General features: G+C 36.0%; 2 protein-coding genes across 3 annotated transcripts; one reads left to right on the top strand and one right to left on the bottom strand.

The window, feature by feature from the left end:
- Window positions 1-948: 948 nt before the first annotated feature.
- LOC111145824 (pejvakin) lies at window positions 949-6,778 on the top strand. The gene is made up of 6 exons (XM_022501081.1): window positions 949-1,159; window positions 2,452-2,647; window positions 3,398-3,539; window positions 4,637-4,754; window positions 6,172-6,270; window positions 6,486-6,778. The coding sequence occupies exons 1-6, from the start codon at window positions 949-951 to the stop codon at window positions 6,776-6,778; spliced, it is 1,059 nt and encodes a 352-aa protein (XP_022356789.1).
- Window positions 6,779-9,463: 2,685 nt separating this feature from the next.
- LOC111143183 (FK506 binding protein 7) lies at window positions 9,464-19,817 on the bottom strand. 2 transcript variants are annotated; one of them, XM_022496719.1, is made up of 4 exons: window positions 19,477-19,817; window positions 18,059-18,210; window positions 13,257-13,387; window positions 9,464-9,671 (listed from the first exon to the last, which is right to left on the bottom strand). In XM_022496719.1, exons 1-4 carry the CDS (start codon window positions 19,683-19,685, stop codon window positions 9,510-9,512), a joined length of 654 nt encoding a protein of 217 aa, XP_022352427.1. In that variant the 5' UTR covers window positions 19,686-19,817; the 3' UTR covers window positions 9,464-9,509. The 2 variants fall into 2 exon arrangements, with proteins under 2 accessions (XP_022352427.1, XP_022352420.1); XM_022496712.1 differs by having other exon boundaries at window positions 13,257-13,390.
- Between the last annotated feature and the right edge of the window lie 61 nt (window positions 19,818-19,878).

Here is a 19,878-nt window from a genome sequence, read left to right on the forward strand (position 1 = left end):
ACTATTTCAAATTTGGAGTTATCTATGTGCCAGCTACAGAGTAAGAAACCCCTAAGGCATAGTTTTTTTTTTTAAGATTTTATTTATTGTCAGAGAGAGAGAGAGAGAGAGAACACAGGCAGGCAGAGAGGCAGAGGGAGAAGCAGGCTCCCTGCCGAGCAAGGAGCCTAATGTGGGACTCCATTCCAGGACGCTGGGATCATGATATGATCTGAAGGCAGCCGCTTAACCAACTGAGCCACCCAGGTGTCCCCCACAAGGCATAGTTTATAGTTATTTATATATATTAATATTACATAGTTATTTCTGCATTTATATATGTAATGTGCCTTTTTATTTGTTATTTCATAAAAATTGGTGTGCAGTTGTTTCTCTATATCCTGTGAATTTGTATTTTATATTAATCACTTGGTTTTGTAGCATATAAGAAGGGAAATGAATGAACTATATACTATAAGGATTCAAAACAGCACTTTAATGTTGCCACAATTGGCATGATGTTGTTGTGAAGGAATTCCCTTTGGACTAGGTCCACTGTAGATGGTATCCAGGGCTAATGTTAGTGCCTCAATTGCCTTGTTCCCATAGAGCTATAGGTTTCCTCAAAACTGGCATACTACCCTCAACAGCAACCCTCATCAAGGACACTGGTAGTATTTTAAAATTAGTAGTTTTCTGCATAAGTGTATTGACTGCAATTCCAACTGCACTTGATCGCAGTATATCATTTAACACTGTTGATCTATAATTCATTATGTGAGCACACCAAGAGAGGCAGTGTTGTGAATTGTACACTGGTAAGCTACTTGGTGAAACCATGTTTTGTATTTTTAATGTGTTCAATTATATTTAAAATCAAGCAAGTCTGAGGTGTGTGCCTGGCTTTCTTTGAAAGTATGGATTGTTATCGGAGGGTTACAGTTGAGGACGTTTTGATACCATAATAATATGTTTGCTGCGGCTACCAAGAGCTTTGTCAAGCAAGTTGGAGATGGAAGGAGATTAGTTCCTGTTCCAAGCCTCAGTGAGGCTGACAAATACCAACCTCTAAGTCTGGTGGTAAAAAAGAAGCGATGCTTTCTCTTTCCTAGGTATAAATTTACCTCAACACCTTTTACACTGAAAGATATTCTTCTAGGAGACAGAGAAATTTCAGCTGGTAAGTTTAAATATCTGTTTGGGAGTGACTACTCATTCAGCTGTAGTAATGACATTCTAAACATCAGTTGTATATACTAATATTTGTAATATTTGCACATTGATAAAAGCAACTTTTCTTAAGATAGTGGTATTAAGATTAAGATTAATAATATCTAAATTTGTGTTGTATCAAATCTCATGGGTTGAATAATTTTTGTGTAGTATCAAATCTTATTGGTTGAATAATTTTCCAACCTATTTTGTGAAATTATTTATTGTGTAATTTTCTTTCAAGTATTTTATAGACTGTTTAAACTGAATCAATTTAGAATATGACAAAATAATATATTTCTTTATCTATAAAGTGGGATATTACTTAGTCTTACCTATCTCACAGGGTCAAATGAGATGAAAGTAATTTACATTTATTTCTTATGACTCAGTTATTGCAATTGGTCAACTGAATTGTATTTTACAGGCTAGATTAGAAAATAAATTGACATTTTGACAAATTAGTTATAAACACTTGTTTTTCTTTCAACCACTCAGTGGATCTTATAGCTTACAGAGTTCTTTTGGTGGAACAAAGAAATTGAGTTCTCATTTAAGTACTCTATTTTTGTTGTTGTTGTAAATTAATTGAGTTGCTATTTAATTTTTTAATTAAAAATTTTTTTAGTTAATAATATTTTAATAGTATTATGGGTGACAGATGGTAGCTACATTTGTGGTAAGTATGGCATAATGCGTAAATTTGTTGAATCACTATGTTGTATACCTGAAATTCATGTAACATTGTGTGTGAACTACACTCAAATAAAAAAATTGATTTTTTAAAAAAGAGTTCATTCTCTAGCAGGAGTGATATTTTACATGATTTAAGATGTTTACCTGTTTTGGGGCAATTGGGTGGCTTAGTCGGTTAAATGTCTGCTTTGGGCTCATGTCATGATCCCAGAGTCCCTGGATCGAGCCCCATATCAGGCTCCCTGCTTAGCGGAGAGACTACTTTTCCCTCTGCCTCGGCCTGCTGCTCCCCGTGCTTGTGCACTCTCTCTCTCTCTGTGTCAAATAAATAAATAAAATCTTCAAAAAAAACATGTTTATGTGTTTTAACAATAAGGTCATAATGTATATAAACATGTATTTTTTTCATTTAAATGAGTTGCTACTTTAAATTTCAGTGTGAAACATCACCTTTCTCAACATTTATGTAATGGAGTCTTACATAGTAAATTAATGCATTACTATAAATAATCTATATTAGATGAAGTCAAGACATTTAAAAATATTGATTTCCTTTTTATAAAGGTATTTCATCTTATCAGCTACTGAATTATGAAGATGAATCAGATGTTTCACTCTATGGAAGGCGAGGCAACCATATTGTGAATGACGTTGGGATTAACGTCACTGGATCAGATTCTGTGGCAGTAAAAGCTTCGTTTGGTGTGGTGACCAAACATGAAGTAGAAGTGTCAACATTACTCAAGGAAATTACTACACGGTCAGTAGAAGAATACTTAATATGCTTCAGTGTTTCCATTAAGTATTTTAATTGTATAAACTTTGTTATAAACAATGCTGAAAACATTCAGGTTATGTATATTTAATGTAATTTATTTGCTTTATTTGCTTGAAATATACAAATTAGCAATTTATCCAGACTTTAGATAAGGGTAGATATCTAAAAAATCACTTGGTTTAAACAGATTTTTTTAATTGTTCCACAAAATTGCTTTGGTCCTATACACAGGTACTAAGTTATTAGATTAAAAGGATACAGTGTGGCACCTGGGCAGCTCAGTGAGTTAAGTGGTTGACTCTTGATTTCAACTCAGGTCATGATCTCAGGGTCCTGGGATTGAGCCCTGTGTCTGGCTCTGTGCTCAGTAGGGAGTCTGCTTGAGGATTCTCTCCCTCTCTCTCTTCTTCTGCCTCTCCCTCTGCTTGTGCTCTCTCTCTCTCAAATAAAAACAAATCTTAAAAAAAAGAATACACAAATCTGCTTGCAACAGATATTCTAAGGGAATCTCTTCCAACAGACTCCTATAATAAGCATGTTTTAAGAAAAGAGAAAGGAGAGGCAGATTACTAGTGGCTATGGAGCATATTTTCTGATTTGTATTAGACCTGCCTTGACTTGTTTTTAGTTAAGGTGGACCATGAATGAGTAACACATGACAGCAAGAAATGTACTCGATTATATATAATTAGAATGTGACATTCTTGTGAATATCTCTATTCTTTATTCTAGAAAAATTAATTTTGACCACAGCTTGATACGTCAGGCAAGGAACAGCAGAAAGGCAGTATTGTGTGTGGTCATGGAAAGCATTCGAACCACACGACAGTGCTCACTGTCTGTGCATGCTGGAATTCGCGGGGAAGCCATGCGGGTAAACCACACTCATGAGGTTTCTCTTACTAAAAATGTGCAATGGGAATTTTTAAAAAGTACTCAGTGTCTAATGAGATGTGTGTGTTTTGTCAAATGTTGAGATTAAAGAACTATAAGTGTATATAGGATTTTGCACAGTAATGGTTTTGTTTTAGAATTTTTAAAAAATCCAAGAAAACTTCATTCTGAATGTGTAACATAATGCAAACAAAACACTAATCCTTATGAAGTAATGCACACTGGAGTCCCTTCTATGACTATTTAAATGATGTTTTAAGAATAAAGTTTGAATGCTTATGTTGAATTCTTGATTTTATTTTTAAGTGAAGTACTTTATATTGCATTTTTAAAAAGTTGATTTTATATTATTTTAACTTTTCTAAAATAATATTGTGAATGGTCAAACACGCTTCATTCAGTGTTAAATACCTAAGACAAAAACAAAAAACAAAAAAAATCTTGGGAGTTACTTGTGTTTAGTTCTCAGCATAGTATTGTCTTTGTCATTCACATAGTAATGACACATAATGACTCGATTTGTCTTATTAAAATCATTTGTTAGAAAGAGAGTCCAATGAAAAACCTTTTGAATCTTGGCAAATTAAAGTTCTGTTCAGTCAATGGCTACATTTAGCTGTCCACTGAGTTGTTTAACATTGGATCATTCTGGGGGCACAAATTGAAACATTTATTTAATTGCTGGAGATTATTTTGGTAAATAAATTGATGATTGCTTTGGAAAGCTGCTGAAAACTCTAGGAGCTTTGGAACAATTGACAGAGTAGGTTCAAAACAACTGTAGCTCTTAAACAGTTGGTTTGTGGTTGAAAGGAAAAGGTGTCTATGTCAGCATTACTGTTGCGGCAGCACTAATCATTGGCCCTAGGACCAATGTTAGTGAGAAAGTGGTGAGTGGTATTGCCTAGATTGTGAGACCCTCATTGGACCATTTGGACTTCTGGTATAGACAGTTAAATTCAGTGGGATAATTTGTTTTTGTCTTAATAGTAAGATTGTATGAAATGTTTTCTTGCTCCAAAAAGCTCTCCTTATGTGCTATGCCCCTTAATAACGTAATTTACTTATTTACTGTAGTTTCATTTTATGGATGAACAGAATCCCAAGGGAAGGGACAAAGCTATTGTTTTTCCAGCACACACAACCATAGCTTTCAGTGTTTTTGAACTCTTCATTTACTTGGATGGTGCCTTTGGTAAGTGAATGATTTGCATGAAACACTGAAATGATTATACTTTTAAGAAGAATTTAATGGGAAGCAAACACATACACACCCTCTCTATGTAATTCTGGAAGAATGATACTCTCGGTACTGTCAATCTTATGCTTGGGTAAAGTAGCTGGGAAAGACCCTCTGGTCCTACTTACCCACTCCCTCTTTTCTGCTTCTTGGGGAATGCTGCAGACTCCCAACCACTTGCGATTATAGATAAGAGCTCACATGCAGTCCACTGACAAAGTTTTTCTTGACTTACATGAGGAGATAATAAATGATCTTCTAATAGGTCGTTTTTGAAGACGGCAAATAAAGGAATGGGTAGGTAGTTAAGATGCCTGTCAGTGTCTGGGTGTCCAAACTAAGATACCCGAAGACAAATTCTTTTCAGTTTTACCTCTCATGGACCCAGTTTCCCCTCAACTCTCCCTAAAAAATAACTTTGACAGTATAAATGCTTACCCTAAAATTGTCTTTATTTACCCTACAGAATACCTTGTATACCTTATATAATAGTGTAGCTTGCTTTAGACTTTGACATTTCAAGGGTCTTTAAGAGGCCAGAGCCTCAAAGGATGGGCAAGGGAGCCCCCTAGCCATAGTAATTCATAGACATTTTTAGACCTGTTTGTTTCTGTAGTTTTGTGGGAAGTGAGAATGGGAAGTCCAGAAACATGACAAAACATGCTAATTACAGTCTATTTGGGACATTTCAGTTGTAGGTTTTTACAATTATATTGATCTTTAGGAGTATAAACTGGTAGAACTGACACAGGTATCGAAATTTAAAATGTGCATACGCTTTTGGGAATTTATCCTACAGATATACTTACACATATGGGAAGTGATATAGGTATAAGGATATTCAGTTTGTAAGAGTGAAATATTGGAAATAATCTTAAGATCTATTATCAATTACTAGTTCAATAATGGTGCATCCATAACTATGGAATATTATGAAGCCATTAAGAAGAATGAGATATGGGCCCTGACATGGAAGAATGTCTAAGAGATATTTTAAAGAAATGTGCTTAGTGTATAACTATTTGAGCCTAATACACACACACACACACACACACACACACACATATATTCTTTTATGCTTATAAAATATACTGAGTATATCTGGAAGTATACTCAGGAAACTTAACAGTGGTTACTTATGGGTGGAAAATTGAGGCTGGGGTCTAGGGTATACTGGAGACTTGCTACCATATCTCCCTTTCATAGTCTGGATTTTGTGCCATATGAATATTAACTTTTCCAAAAATACATAAAATTTAATTTAAAAAATACAGTGAATGGCATGTACCAGCATTCATCAGCCACAACTAAAACTGCCAATGAAATTTGAGTTGTTCAAGTCATAGCATCTTCTAAAATTTTTTTTTTATAGACCTTTGTGTCACTTCAGTGTCAAAAGGAGGATTTGAGAGGGAAGAAACAGCAACGTTCGCGCTGCTCTACAGACTGAGGAATATACTATTTGAGAGAAGTATGTCCGTTAAAAAGAGTATTTCAAATGTCTCTTTTCCTCTTGGATTAAAACTTGAGTTTGTCCAATCAGTACTCCTTGTCTGTTGAGGACTTTAAATCTAAAAGCCAAATCATTTCATGACAGATGGTTTAGATTCGTGTATTGAAAAATGGGATTTGGTTATATATTTCTAATGTGACTTCTAATTCATTTCTTTGCTTTTGTGCTTTCAGATAGAAGAGTGATGGATGCCATTTCTCGTTCCCAGCTTTACTTAGATGATCTTTTTTCTGACTATTATGACAAAACTCTCAGCATGACTGATATTTCTCTCAAAGAAGGGACCCATATCCGAGTTAACTTGCTTAATCACAACATTCCAAAAGGACCCTGCATACTCTGTGGGATGGGAAACTTTAAAAGGGAGACAGTTTATGGGTGCTTTCAGTGCTCTGTCGATGGGCAGAAGTATGTGAGACTTCATGCAGTTCCTTGTTTTGATGTTTGGCACAAGAGGATGAAATAAAGTGGAAAGTGAACGTAGTGTTTTAGGTGCAACTGTGCCACATACCTTTCCAAAATCATTTGGGTATGCTTTGATGAATTGTGGCAAATTAAAGAGGGAGAGGAAAGAGAAATTAACCTGTCTGGACATCATTTTCTTCCTCTATAAACATGGAGATGATAATAGTATCTGGCCTACAAATTGTCATAAAGATTAATATGTTTGTGTAAAAAAAGGTTAAATATAAAATTCAAAATATAGATGTTCCTTCCTGAAATCTACCTGTTACTTTAGAATTATATTTGGGATTTGGCTATCATTTTAAAAAACTTTACGTAGTGATTTTTCTAAATATCAATTTTATCTTTAGTTGACTTTTAATTCAACATTTAAAAATGACAAGAGGTTAGAAATGGTGACTTTATGATGCTTTAACCATTGCCTTAGGTCTGGTAAAATGAGAAAAATGTGTTAATAATTTAATGTAATCCTAAATGTTTAATTGTGGTATCAAATGAAAAGCACATTGAGCTCTGGGTGGGGTTTTATGGGCACAGTTCACAGGGTGACTGAGAGCAGTGTGCTATTGTGAAATGTGCACAGGCTTACTGGTTTTCTCCTTATAAAAACTCACTACTGACTACTGTCATTTTAAAGTTAAGACCACTAGGACACCTTTATCTTTCTCCTTTGAAAATGTTTAAAATATTTAACATATTCAGTTCTGAGAGATCTTTTTCATCCACCCTATAAGACATCTGAGATTTTTCATACATAAACAACCTAAATTATTAATTTATTATATACCCTTATTATAATAATTGCAGAAGTAATGAAAATTCTAGAACTCAAAATGTAGCGACAGCATTCACTATGAGATATACACCTGTGAAAGTGTAAAGCAATTGTGTAACTATAAAATGCCTGATTATGTATGTAGGATGATTAAATTTTTACTTATTTAAATGTGACCAGAGTTTTAGAATCAATCTCCATTTTACTTCATCTATAATTTTTAAAAACATAAGTTTAAAAGCATTTGGAAAACAATGGGACAGAAAGGACAGAATTACGAAGTTTTCTTCGTTATGGAATGATTTCCATTTCTTCTTCCACTGTGTTGATGGTTTGAGCCGAATATTTGACTCAAATGCAAATAGGAGTATACTGATTGCAAAATGCTCTAGTGACTTTTTTTTTTTTTAAGAACAGGGGCAGTTTCCAAACCAAAACATAATATTGAATCACCAATTTCGTTCCAACGGAACAGGTTTTCCTGAGGGAAGTCAAGGAACAAGAACTGGCAGTTGAGCAAGTGAGGAGGAGTTACAAAATTGGGTACAGGTATGAAGCACTCTTGGGAGGAAAGGAAACCAAAACCCAAGGTGTTGGTTTTATGAAGTGTCAAACTCTGTGCTATGCATACGTGATGATATCTGTCAATCTGGTGGGTTTTGCGTTACCCCTGAATTTTTAGATAATAGAATTTGGGGCAGTGTAGTTAAAGAGGTTAAAGACAAACACTGAACAATGGTTTGGAAAATGGAAAATGGAAAAAGCTTTGGTATGAACTCACTTGTTTGGAGCAGAGCTATTTTAATGCCTGACATACTTTTCTACATACGCAATGGGCAAAACCTTCCATGGTCCAATAAATAACACACACTTTCTTTGACACCAGTGTGATCTACAGCATCTCTTACCTCCTATTCTCAACAAGTTGGATATCATGATTTGACCATGATGCAAAACTGCCACTGAAGTGTATATCCCCGTTTGTATCTTCATTTGATACCCTCACGTGTAAAATAAATTCTACATCTTTTCAAAAATTTGATGGGGTACCAGTTGGTAAGGCTCAGTCATGATCAAGAACAAGGACATCGTAAAATGAAGTGACATAGGATAGAGATACATAGAGAAAGGGAACCGGAAATTAAGGAAAACCATGGCATTAATTTAAAACGATCAAGACAAAAAGTTAGGGATGATAGATCTAAAAGCCTACAAGAAGGAAGAGGAGGTAGCACATTTATAATGATGTCTGAAGAAGTACAGACTCAGAGCAGTATAGATTTTATTATGTCTGCTATGTAAGAGGCACAAAGCCTTTGGTCTGATCAATTGTCTTTAAGCATTCCCCATTGGAATAATGACCAAAGGCCAGAGCTTGCACCAAAAAGTACAGAAACTGTGTTTAAGGCTCTCTGTGGGACAGAGGTATACAACTAATACTTTCTTACATGCATATAAAAGGAATATTTGTTTAGTTCTGTGATTTTTATATGCTTCTACTTGTAATGCTGCGAAATGTATAAACAAATGAAATGTTAATTCCTGGGTCCTATTGAATATTTTCAATATACGGGGCATTTTTACAATTAAAATGTTAAAGATTGGATATTTAACACTTATACATGTTGTTAAGGTTAGAGCTGGGAATAGCTTGTAGATTTTGACATAGGTGTCCTCCTACCTCCTGAAGGGGGAAAACTGCCCAGTGGGACGTGGTGTATTTCATGGTGGTGCAATTTGTGCTCACAGAATAAAGCAATAGAAACCACAATTATACTTTTCCTGAACGTTAAATTTGCAAAATACCACACATTTATTATGCCAAAATTACATGTATTGATGGCATCAAAATATACTCTCGTGGGAGGAAAACATAAAAGACAAGTTCTAGGGAAGTGACTTTGTTTTATATATAAAGTACAGTAAGTACCTAAGAAAATTTAGAAATAAAAATATACTACAGTTCATCATGTTGATATACATTGTATTCCTTGGAAGAAATGAAGCCATCACCATCATGATCATTCTTCTTAAAAATATCTTCTAAAACTGCATTCTGATATGACTTGTCTCGTGGCTTATCATCCTTTTCAAACTCCCTTTGCAGGTAGTGATTTATCTAGAAGGCCAAAATAATGTCTTTAATAAAAAAGTACCACAGTAAATTTTCTGTAACTTTAAGGAAATGTTTACATAAGGAAACTCAATGGTAAGGCTACTTATAAGTGATATTAAAAATTTAAAAAACTGTTTGAGGTTTTATTCTTTTCGCGTTTGAAGCAATTTTTCTGAAAAGAAACATCTTCAAATTAGCTTTCTCTGAGGTTACAGATGGTTACTGGTACATACTCAAAGATTAACCTTTGAATTGAATTTTGTTGAAACCAAGTATTTTCCAATAATCTATACTGCCCACATTATGAAAGGAAAATGAGGAAAATCATTCTTAAGGAATCCTATTAGTGAATAAAAACCAAATTGGCATTTTTATAATCTTTAAAATTAATGTATATATTGAATTATCAGTAAAACTCAACCATAGGTTTTGAAATAAAATTCAATTTTCTTAACTTTTCTATGATTCTATAACTCTCCTTCAAATCCATATAACTATGGCAATCTCTATAATAATAAGACCAAATAAAGAACAGGTATTAAGTATTCTTTCTCTGCATTAATATGACATTTCTACTAACCACATGGGACTACTAAACACTTGACATGTGGCTAGATCAAATAGAGGTATGCTACTCTCAGGGTTAAATACACAACATATTTTGAAGACAATAAAAAATATTTATAATTTTTACATTGATTTCATGCTGAAGGGGAAATATTTTGGATATACTGTTAGATAAAACATAGTATTAAAAATCATTTCACCTGTTTCTTTTTGCTTTTTTAAGATGTGACTACTAAAATTTTTAAATTATATATGTGACTCAATCATATTTCCATTGGAAAGTGCTAATATATATAATAACTAAAGAATATAATGTGCGATAATCTGGAGATACTGTTCAGCAAGGCTGGGTATTTTAAACGCAAGAGGATTTTTAAAGCTAAAGTTGAACTTTTGAGAGGTTTTTAGCAGTATGTATCCCAGCTCAGTCCATCATGAGTAGACTATTTTAGAATGATCAACAGAACTGTTCTCAAGTGAGACTTTAGTCCTATTGAGGGAGATACATTTTTTTCTTCTAGTTGAGCCATAACAATGCTATGTAGGTGAAAAGAATTTTAAAGAACCTCAAATATTCCTCAGTTTCTAAGTAAATATATTTTCATAACCAATATTACTCTCAGGACATACTTTTCTAGTATAGTGTAGTGGAAATGTACAAAAAGGCAGCAGTAAGAACATAACCTTAATTTCGCTGACAATGAGTTCCATACTATTTCTACTTCATAATTTAATAAAAAATACTGTGTACCTCTTCTCTCCCACCTTATACTAAAGAATTGACTTGATCTTTCTAATGATGAGAGGAGGTAGCTTCTTTTAGTTCATGTTTTAAATCTAGTCTTTGTCATGTACTCGCTATGTGGTCTTGGGACAAATAATTTAATCTCTCTGGACCTCAATTTTGTCATCTGTAAAAGAGGAGAAACAGTATCTCTATGGTAGTATTTATGCGAGTATTAGAGTAATGTTTATAGATGTCAATGAAAGCTATTACTATTCAAGCATGTGAAAGTCACTCTTAACCTAGTGATAACACAGCTGATACCTGACAGACATCTGGACAGACTGTTGCTAAGCAGGTCACTGTTTTGGACTTTCTCTACTTTTATTTTCCAGAAAGAACTAAAGATCCCATAAGAACTACTGAAGAGTATTCATATGCAGAATGTGCCTCTTTGTGTACATCTGATAACGAATGGTTTGTATGCACAGGCTGAGCTCTTGGGCACTTTGTGAATTCATCGGCTGCCATTCACTCTGAAACTCATAAGGAGTCAACGCCAAGTACGTGCTGGATGGATTTGCCACTCCACTTATTGTCCTCCTTCTTAAGGAACAGGGGATGTTTTCGTTCACATATCTCTCTTCCACTGCTGAGCAACAAAGGAGCTTCAGGGGCAAGTCCTTACTAATATCCTAGAGGAGGAAGGAGAATCAGGGTGGGGGAAGGACTGAAGGGGGAGCACACCTGTCTCTTGAAATCAACCCCTCAGGTACCTTTTGTTACTGAGGTGGTTGAGTCATGCTTGTTAAACTGCCTCCCAACAAAGGGGAGACAAATGGGTTACTCAATTGAAGCAAAAAGGGTATAGTCAGTGGGACTAAGCCAATCACTGGCCTTCAGTAGTACAAACATTAGCCCTCAAACATCCATACTGGAAATTCCCTGAAAGAGGTATGTAGGCCCTGGTTAAAAGCAAGGTAGTGGGGGCAACCAGGTGGCATGGTGGGTTAAGCAGTCAACTCTTGGTTTTGGCTCGGCCTGTGTCCGGCTCTGTGCTCAGCACAGAGTCTGCTTGAGTTCCTCTCTCCCTCTGCTCCTCCCCTCTCTAAAATAAAAATCAATCAATCAATCTAAAAAAGAAAAAAAAAAAAAAAAAGAAAGAGCCAAGTAGCAGAGCCAGACTGATTTTGCCACTTAAGAGTGGTGTGAACTGGGGCGCCTGGGTGGCTCAGTGGGTTAAGCCGCTGCCTTCGGCTCAGGTCATGATCTCAGGGTCCTGGGATCGAGCCCCGCATTGGGCTCTCTGCTCAGCAGGGAGCCTGCTTCCTCCTCTCTCTCTGCCTGCCTCTCTGCCTGCTTGTGATCTCTCTCTGTCAAATAAATAAATAAAATCTTAAAAAAAAAAAAAAAAAAAAAGAGTGGTGTGAACTTAGGCCAGTTACTTAACCTGCCTGGGCATCATTTTCCCCTTCCATAACAAAGAGATAATGACATGTGTATATCTCATAAACTGTCATAAAGATTAAGTGAGCTCACATGCTAATGTGCTTCTAGTAGTACTTGGTACTGAGAAAATACAAAAGAAAATTACTATTATTGTTCCGACATCGTTATTAATCCCCCAATTCATATAGAAGACTGACTGGAGGGGTGCCTGGATGGCTCAGTCAGTTAAGCATCCGCCTTCAGCTCAGGTCATGATCCCAGGGTCCTGAGATTGAGCCCCACATTGGGTTCCCTGCTCAGTGGGGAGCCTGCTTCTCCCTCTGCCTGCAGCAACCCCCCAACTTATGCTCTCTCTCTCTGATAAATAAATAAATACAATCTAAAAAAAAGAGTAACTGGAGTGTGGAAGCTAGTTAGGGAACTCCTGGATCCTGCTTACAACTTTCTAGTGCACACAATTCAAATTCTTGCTAGCTCTTTTCATAGTTTCATGTAATCCCCACAGTCCTGCAAGGTAGAAATTATTTGTACTATTACAAATTCCTATGGTGTTGCTTGAATGAGTTCTGTTCCAGTCTAAAAACTGTAAATGCCCTATAGAGATGAGCTTGTTATTTTAATGAACCTCTGGCAGGGAGAAAGGCAACTGAACAGGATGACTCATTACAAGTTTTATGTTGAAAAAGGCACATTTTCTTCTTGGAGCTTAGATTTTTTAGTAATCGGCTCTGTAAAAGCAAAGTAATCAGCCTATGTTCAGTAGAACTTAAAAATAACCAATGTAATAGAGATCTATTTAAATTGTGAAGAAAAAAATAGACTGTACACATAGAATTTGTTTGAATTACCTCAGTTTTAGAGAGTTGCCTGTCGTTGTCTGTGTCTATTTGTTTAAATGTTTCAATGCTTCGTGGTCCTTTGGTCACAGCATAAAGTTCAATCTCAAAAATCAATGTTGCATCAGGTGGAATCTTGCCTTCTGCTAAAGGTATAATTTTTAACAGTTTAACTTACATGAAGATAAGGTTCAGATATTTATTCACAAATAGCCATTATAGCATTATGACTATATTATTTCACATTTATAAAAACCACTTACTAAAGACTTTAAAAAAAAGTTTCCATGTTTTTAAACCAAATCAGTTTTAAGAACCTAGTAGGTCATTAATTTCTTACTGAATTAAAATAAATACAAGTCATGTAATTTTTATTAATATACCCCATCATTATACAGAAGAGAGCTAGTGCAGAGAAGAAATGCATGGGCAGAAAAATTTCAAAGTGTAAATCAGTAATCTTTTAAAAAATGACATTGTGTAGTTATTTGGAAGCATAAATAAAACATATGTTTCAATATATTTGTCTTTCCAGTCCTTTACAGACATTAAAAAATAAGTGCAATGACAGAATAACACAGTAACAATTTTATGAAATCTGTAATCACAATAAAAAAATTAAGTTGAATAGTCCTCTTGAATAAAGTTAACCTATTCACTCATCCATTACATCACAAGACATCACAGATGATCTTAGCAAGCTATGGGCTGTTTCAGATGACCATTTCATAGAAATGACCTGCAGAAATGATGTGCTAAGAGGCAGGGGTTGGCTTGTGTCACCAGTATTGCCCAGTCTCTCCCAGAGTCTCATCCACTATAGGCACTCAAATATTTGTTGAATGAATGCCCCTATGGTTTATTTTTTAAATGGCTGCTTGTTCTCTGAAGTAAATAGAATTCTTGCTCAAGTATTGATTTAACCCAGAGAGAAAAGAGCTTGAAAGTTACAGCCAAAAGGAGAGGTCAATCAGTCATCTCCAAAACCAGGACATAGAAAAAATCTACCCATACATCCTATGACTAATGAAGTTCCAAGCTACGTAACCACCTCTTACCTGACTTTAGAGCAAAAAGAGGTAGAGATTAATTCAATGATCATTTTTACAAAATCCATCCCTAGTCTGTCCAGTTACAATCTCCTTACAACAGGGAAACAACTAATGATAATAAAGCAACCTCAAAACACAAATTCAAATTTCTTAAGAAAAAATATTACAAGTCCATATGAAGTTTCTAAATAATTCTACTGGAAACACAGAAAACATTGCAAATTAGGCTTTGTCATACAAAGAAATCAGAGCATAAAAAAGGAGAAAAAGGTGAATTTGCTATAGAATTACTTGTATTTAGAGAAGCAGATCAAAGACATAGGAGTTAAAGAATCTATACGTACCACATGTACTGTTAATTTAAAGCACTAAAAAGTCACATGCATTTCAAGACATGCAGGGTGCTCTGTCATATGAAGCAAGGATATTGCCCAGAGGAGAGCCTTCTTCAAGTACTACCTAAAATAAAGTTATAGCTGATGTTAGGTCTCAATGACAACTTATTTAAAAAAGAGCTTATTTGACAAGAAGTGGTTGGTTAAGCAGTGATGTATGGGCTCCACCACAATTTTTACATAATCTAATCCCACCTATGTGATGCAGGTAAGCTAGCAATTAAGTATGTTCCAAAGAACATACTTTAGTTGGGCCACAGTTTCTTCATGTGTAAAACAAAAGCGTTGGTGGTATTACTAATGAGATTCATCATTCTTATGTCTATTGGGGACACCTCAAATTGAATACCAACTAACTTCTTCAAAGTTAAATTTGTACCTCTCTGCAGCACGGGTCTGGTTTATTAATAGCTTAGGCAGCCTGGGTCATCATTCATAGCTAAGCATAAACTAGTTTACAAAAAGGGTAACTACGTGGACTTTTGCTATAGGGAAACGGGGCCCAACAGGATGAATAAGCACCTATTAATGTGGGATGTGGTTAAAATGAGATTGAAGAGTCAAAAAGGCAAACTTTGCCTGTATCATCTTGCCTAAAATCGGTCTCAACCTATGACAATATTTTTGGGCAAGGACTGCATTCAATTTAACTTATCTTCAATTTTTTTTCCTCTCTCCCTCTCCGAGATTCCTGTGCAACTCTAAATAGGATATACAAATTATGGTTCCATGGGAGCTATTTTGATGGGACCAAATGATTGGTCAAAAGCACTGAGAATGAAGCTGTAGTTACCTGGAACTGTCTCTTTAGCAGTTTTCAGTCTGACTGGGTCTGTTTTGTGCCATTAATCTCCCTGCAATCCAATCTGGGGCAGTGGGCCCCTGCTCTTGCTGGAAAGAGCACGTGAGGGAATCACAACTATCAATGAGTTAACAAAACAGCTCAGAGAGGGTGAGCCGTTCAACGAAATATTTGGGAGTAATGACAGTATCTCATCGTAGAAAACGAATCTTTAATGACTTTAATCACATACTAAATATTTCAAATAGGTGGTGTTAGCAAGGGTTCTAAATCGTATGAGGACGGAATGATTATAGTCTTCACATAGCAAGAGGGAGCAAGGATCTGATAGAGAATGCAAAGTAAAAACCATCCCTCTGTCAGGCTGACCATTTCCCCCCTTTTAAAAACTTCTCTTTATTCAGCTTCATTTTTAATTTTGTCAATTTCAAAAATTTAAACAGTACAAAATATTAGAGAGTAAGAAGAAATCTCCTAACCCTTGACCCTCAGGGTTTCCTTCTCAGGAACACTTAATATCATCAGATGACTGTGTATCCTTTCACATATAATTTGTGTAGATGCATCATGCATATGTGAAATTCTCCCCCTCACAAGTAAGATCTTTGAGGATAGGAAATTGTTTCTTCTTTGTACATTGGCTTTATGCTCAATGCCTGGAACAGGGCCTGGCTTTGATGCTCAATAAATACTCCTTGCATGAATACATTCTATGTCACTTTATGTTATTTTAAAAAAGATTTTATTTATTTATTTGAGAGAGAGGGAGAGTGAGCATGAGCAGGGGAGGCGGGTAAGGGCAGAGGGAGAAGGAGAAGCAGACTCCTCACTGAACAGGAAGCTCAATGATGATGCAGGGCTTGATCCCAGGACCCTGGGATCATGACCTGGGTTGAAGGCCGAGGTTTAACCCCGTGAGCCACCCAGGTGCCCCATCCCACTTTATTTTTAACATATTAATACATCTGGCTCTATGGCATTCTTTTTATCGGCTGCACCACAATCCATTGTATAGATACATCATATTTGACTAATTCCCTACGGATGGATACTCAGGTACTTTCCAGTTTTTTGCTACCAAATAAAAGTCTGTAATGAATGTTCTTTTATATATACCCCTGTGTACATTTCTGTAAATGAATCTACTGGCTCAGAGGATATGTGCTTTTAAATCTTGATAGAAATTGCTAGAAAGGTAGAGTGATTTACATTCCCAGCAATAATGCATGAGAATGCTAGTTTTGTATACCTGTGCCAACTTTGATGCCTTTGATCATCTGATGAGTGAACATGATGTCTCACTTTGTTTTAATTTGCCTTTCTTTAATTATTAATGAAACTAAATATTCCCATAGATTTAAAGGGGTTTTATTTTTTGTTTTTGTTTTTTTGTTAGTGGGCTGCTTGCCTATTTCTAGGGTTGGGTCATTTTTATTATTGGTTAATAATAGTTGCCAAAATTTTGCCCATTTAGCTGCTTTACCTAGGTTCTTAGATCTTATAGTAGGATTTTTAAAATAGGTAAGATATTGAAAGAAGCAGTTCATTTCTTCCACATTTCAAGGCTGCTCCTGAATTCGGGGATTAGTGACTGATAGCTTTTTATATTCAGATGCTCTTTTTACTATGTTCTAGTGCTGTCCTTTTATTCTAAGATATGTTCCAGTTTCCTGAGGTTTATGAATTTGACTTTGGTACTGCTTACCTAAGATATATGATATAGACATTTACATAATAATTAATAAAATAACATGTACTAAAACCAATAAAAATGACTAAGGTAGAACTTATAGAATACATAGGATCTTTATGAGTACTGCCACTATACGAGGGAAAGAACTCTGGCCAGAGAGCTATCTTCCAACCAATGCCTTAATTTTCTATAAATGTGAAAAGTGGGGACCAAGCTGGACTGGACTAGATACGGCTAGATTATTGGTCCCTGTGATTCTGTAACTATTTCCCCTGTGGTTTTTTCATTTTGTTTTTAGTTATTCAAAAATTTTTAATTATGGAAAATACATGTAACATAAAATTTATCACTGCAACCATTTTAACTGTATAGTTCAATGCATTCACATTGCTGTGCAACCAATCTCTAGAACTATTTAATCTTGGAGAGCTGAAACTCTACACCCATTAAACTACTTCTGCCTATTCCAGCCTCTCTCCAGCGCCTTGGCAGTCTCTCTTCTTTGAATTTGACAAGTCCAAATACTTCATACAAGCAAAATCACATAGTGGTTTTTTTGTGATTGGCTTATTTCATTTAGTATAAGATCCTCAAGTTTCATCCATGTTATAGCATATAGAATAATTTCTTTCCTTTTTAAGGCTGAATAATACTCTATTTTATGTGTACACATGTTGTTTATCCACTCATCTGTCAACAGACACTTAGGTTACTTCCACTTTTGGCTTCCACTTTTTTATGAATGGTGCTGCTATGAACATGAGTATACAAATATCTCTTTGAGACCCTGCTTTCAATTCTTTTGGATATATACCCAAAGCTATGCTTTATTTTTAAATATAACTTAGAGATAGAATATTAAAACACCTTACCATAGCCTTCCTTTCCGTATGCAAATGAAGGGGGTATAATCACTTTCCGCTTCTCTCCAGGGCACATATCCATCATGGCAATGTCTAGCCCTTTTATGACTTGCCCAACACCAAGAACAAACCATTTGGGGTGGCCTTCATTTTGTGTCCGGCTATAATAAAAAACAATACTTAGGTAAGCTGATTTTAAGAAAAATGAAATAAAACTTTAAAATACACCTGGACGGGATGCCTGGGTGGCTCCGTCAGTTAAGTGTCTGCCTTTTGCTCAGGTCATGATCCCAGTGTCCTGGGATTGAGCCCCACATCGGACTCCTTGCTCAGCTGGGAGCCTGCTTCTCCCTCTGCCTGCTTCTCCCCAGTTGTGCTCTTTATCTCTCCCTATGACAAATAAATAAAAAAACTTAAAAAAAATAAAATATTTCTGGACATGAGGTTATAATTTAAAATTGGGAGTACTCTCTCTTTTCTCAAGTTAATATTCATTCTGAACCTCCTGGCAGGATGTTCGGCTCAAACTTCCTTCAAAATAGCCAGAAAGTAGTATGATTTGCCCAAAGCTAATCATTAGGAGTCATGTCATCATCTTTTTTATTGCCATCTTGCAAAAACTATTCAATAGTTGCCTTTTTAATGAATGGGTCTCTGGCCTCTAACTAGCTGCATGACTTGTCCAAATAACTCATTCAACCTTTCTGAGTTTGTTCTAAAAACTGATGGTGCAGGTTTAACCTCAAAAAGTCATTTGAACAATAACTAAAATTTGTATCTTTTCTTACTAAATTTATCTGTTTTCTTCCAAATGAAAAGAACTAACTTTCCCCAATCCTATCTTTAGAGGGTTATAGCACAGATGAAGAAAAGCCATTCTTCCTTTGAGTAGTAAAAAGATCAATTAAATCAGAGCAGGCAGTGGTGAGATTATAGGGGTGAGATGAGAGAATACAGGGCCCAGAAGACACCAGGGAAAGTTATTGTTGTGGTTTTTGGATACAGTTGGAAAGTGGTCCATAGTCTGTTAATATCATGCTTCTGAAGATTCTTAACCTACCCTACCCAATCCTCTGTAAAGAGGCTCCAAAAAATGGCAAAAGAAAATGTTGAGAACATCCTTACAGACAGTACCATAACTTACCCTTCCATGGATCCCAAGGGTGGTGGCAGTGGCCGGGGTGCGTCTGTATGTCGTGTATTTCCGATAATCTCGTGGGCCACCATTTTTAATAATTTAAAAAGTAATAGTTCAATAGGGAACTACTGCATATCAGTAGGAATTCCCCCTCCCCCGGAATAAAAGGCTCAACTCTTGCTATTAAATAACGAGAACCAATCAACCAACCACATAGCTTCTGGTTAGTAGAGGAAGCCTAGATTTCATGCATCAACTGGACGCCAGAGCAGTTCACAGCATTTCCTACCTGCAGTAGAACTTCGAACCGTCTTCAGCCAAGAAGCCGTCGTAATGGGCATTTAGCAGGTCTCCCTTCTTGCTTGTCTTAGAACAGTTTTCTGGACGATGCAAAACTTCGATCTTCACTTCCTCTGTGCTCTCCTCTTCCTTTTGTCCCTGAGCGGTAAAAATGCCCCATATATAAAAGAAAACGATTAATCTTAACAGAAACGGCATGATTCCTGAAGTTGGCCTCAGATGACCACGGCGTTCCTTCACGCGTGTCAGTCGTGCCCAGTCGCTGCCACCGCAGCTGAGTTCCGACGCGTGGCAGGCATTGTTCTACGTCACAAAGGGCTGGGGGCGGGGCGCCCTATAGCCCCGCCCCCTTCGGGCTGCGCGCTCAGCCTCAAGAATTTTCGTCTGTCCG

This window comes from Enhydra lutris, unplaced genomic scaffold (assembly GCF_002288905.1).
Source record: "Enhydra lutris kenyoni isolate GAN:26980312 unplaced genomic scaffold, ASM228890v2 scaffoldscaffold1, whole genome shotgun sequence".
Classification (NCBI taxonomy): Eukaryota; Metazoa; Chordata; class Mammalia; order Carnivora; family Mustelidae; genus Enhydra; species Enhydra lutris.

Excerpts from the sequence above, each read along its gene's own strand:
- LOC111145824 (XM_022501081.1), top strand. The coding sequence starts at position 949 with ATGTTTGCTGCGGCTACCAAGAGCTTTGTCAAGCAAGTTGGAGATGGA. Across the intron at positions 3,540-4,636 it reads TTCGCGGGGAAGCCATGCGG|TTTCATTTTATGGATGAACA; the intron begins GTAAACCACACT and ends TATTTACTGTAG. Across the intron at positions 4,755-6,171 it reads TTACTTGGATGGTGCCTTTG|ACCTTTGTGTCACTTCAGTG; the intron begins GTAAGTGAATGA and ends TTTTTTTTATAG.
- LOC111143183 (XM_022496712.1), bottom strand. The coding sequence starts at position 19,685 with ATGCCGTTTCTGTTAAGATTAATCGTTTTCTTTTATATATGGGGCATT. Across the intron at positions 18,211-19,476 it reads GGTTCGAAGTTCTACTGCAG|CCGGACACAAAATGAAGGCC; the intron begins GTAGGAAATGCT and ends TTTTTATTATAG. Across the intron at positions 9,672-13,256 it reads GGCAACTCTCTAAAACTGAG|ATAAATCACTACCTGCAAAG; the intron begins GTAATTCAAACA and ends TTGGCCTTCTAG.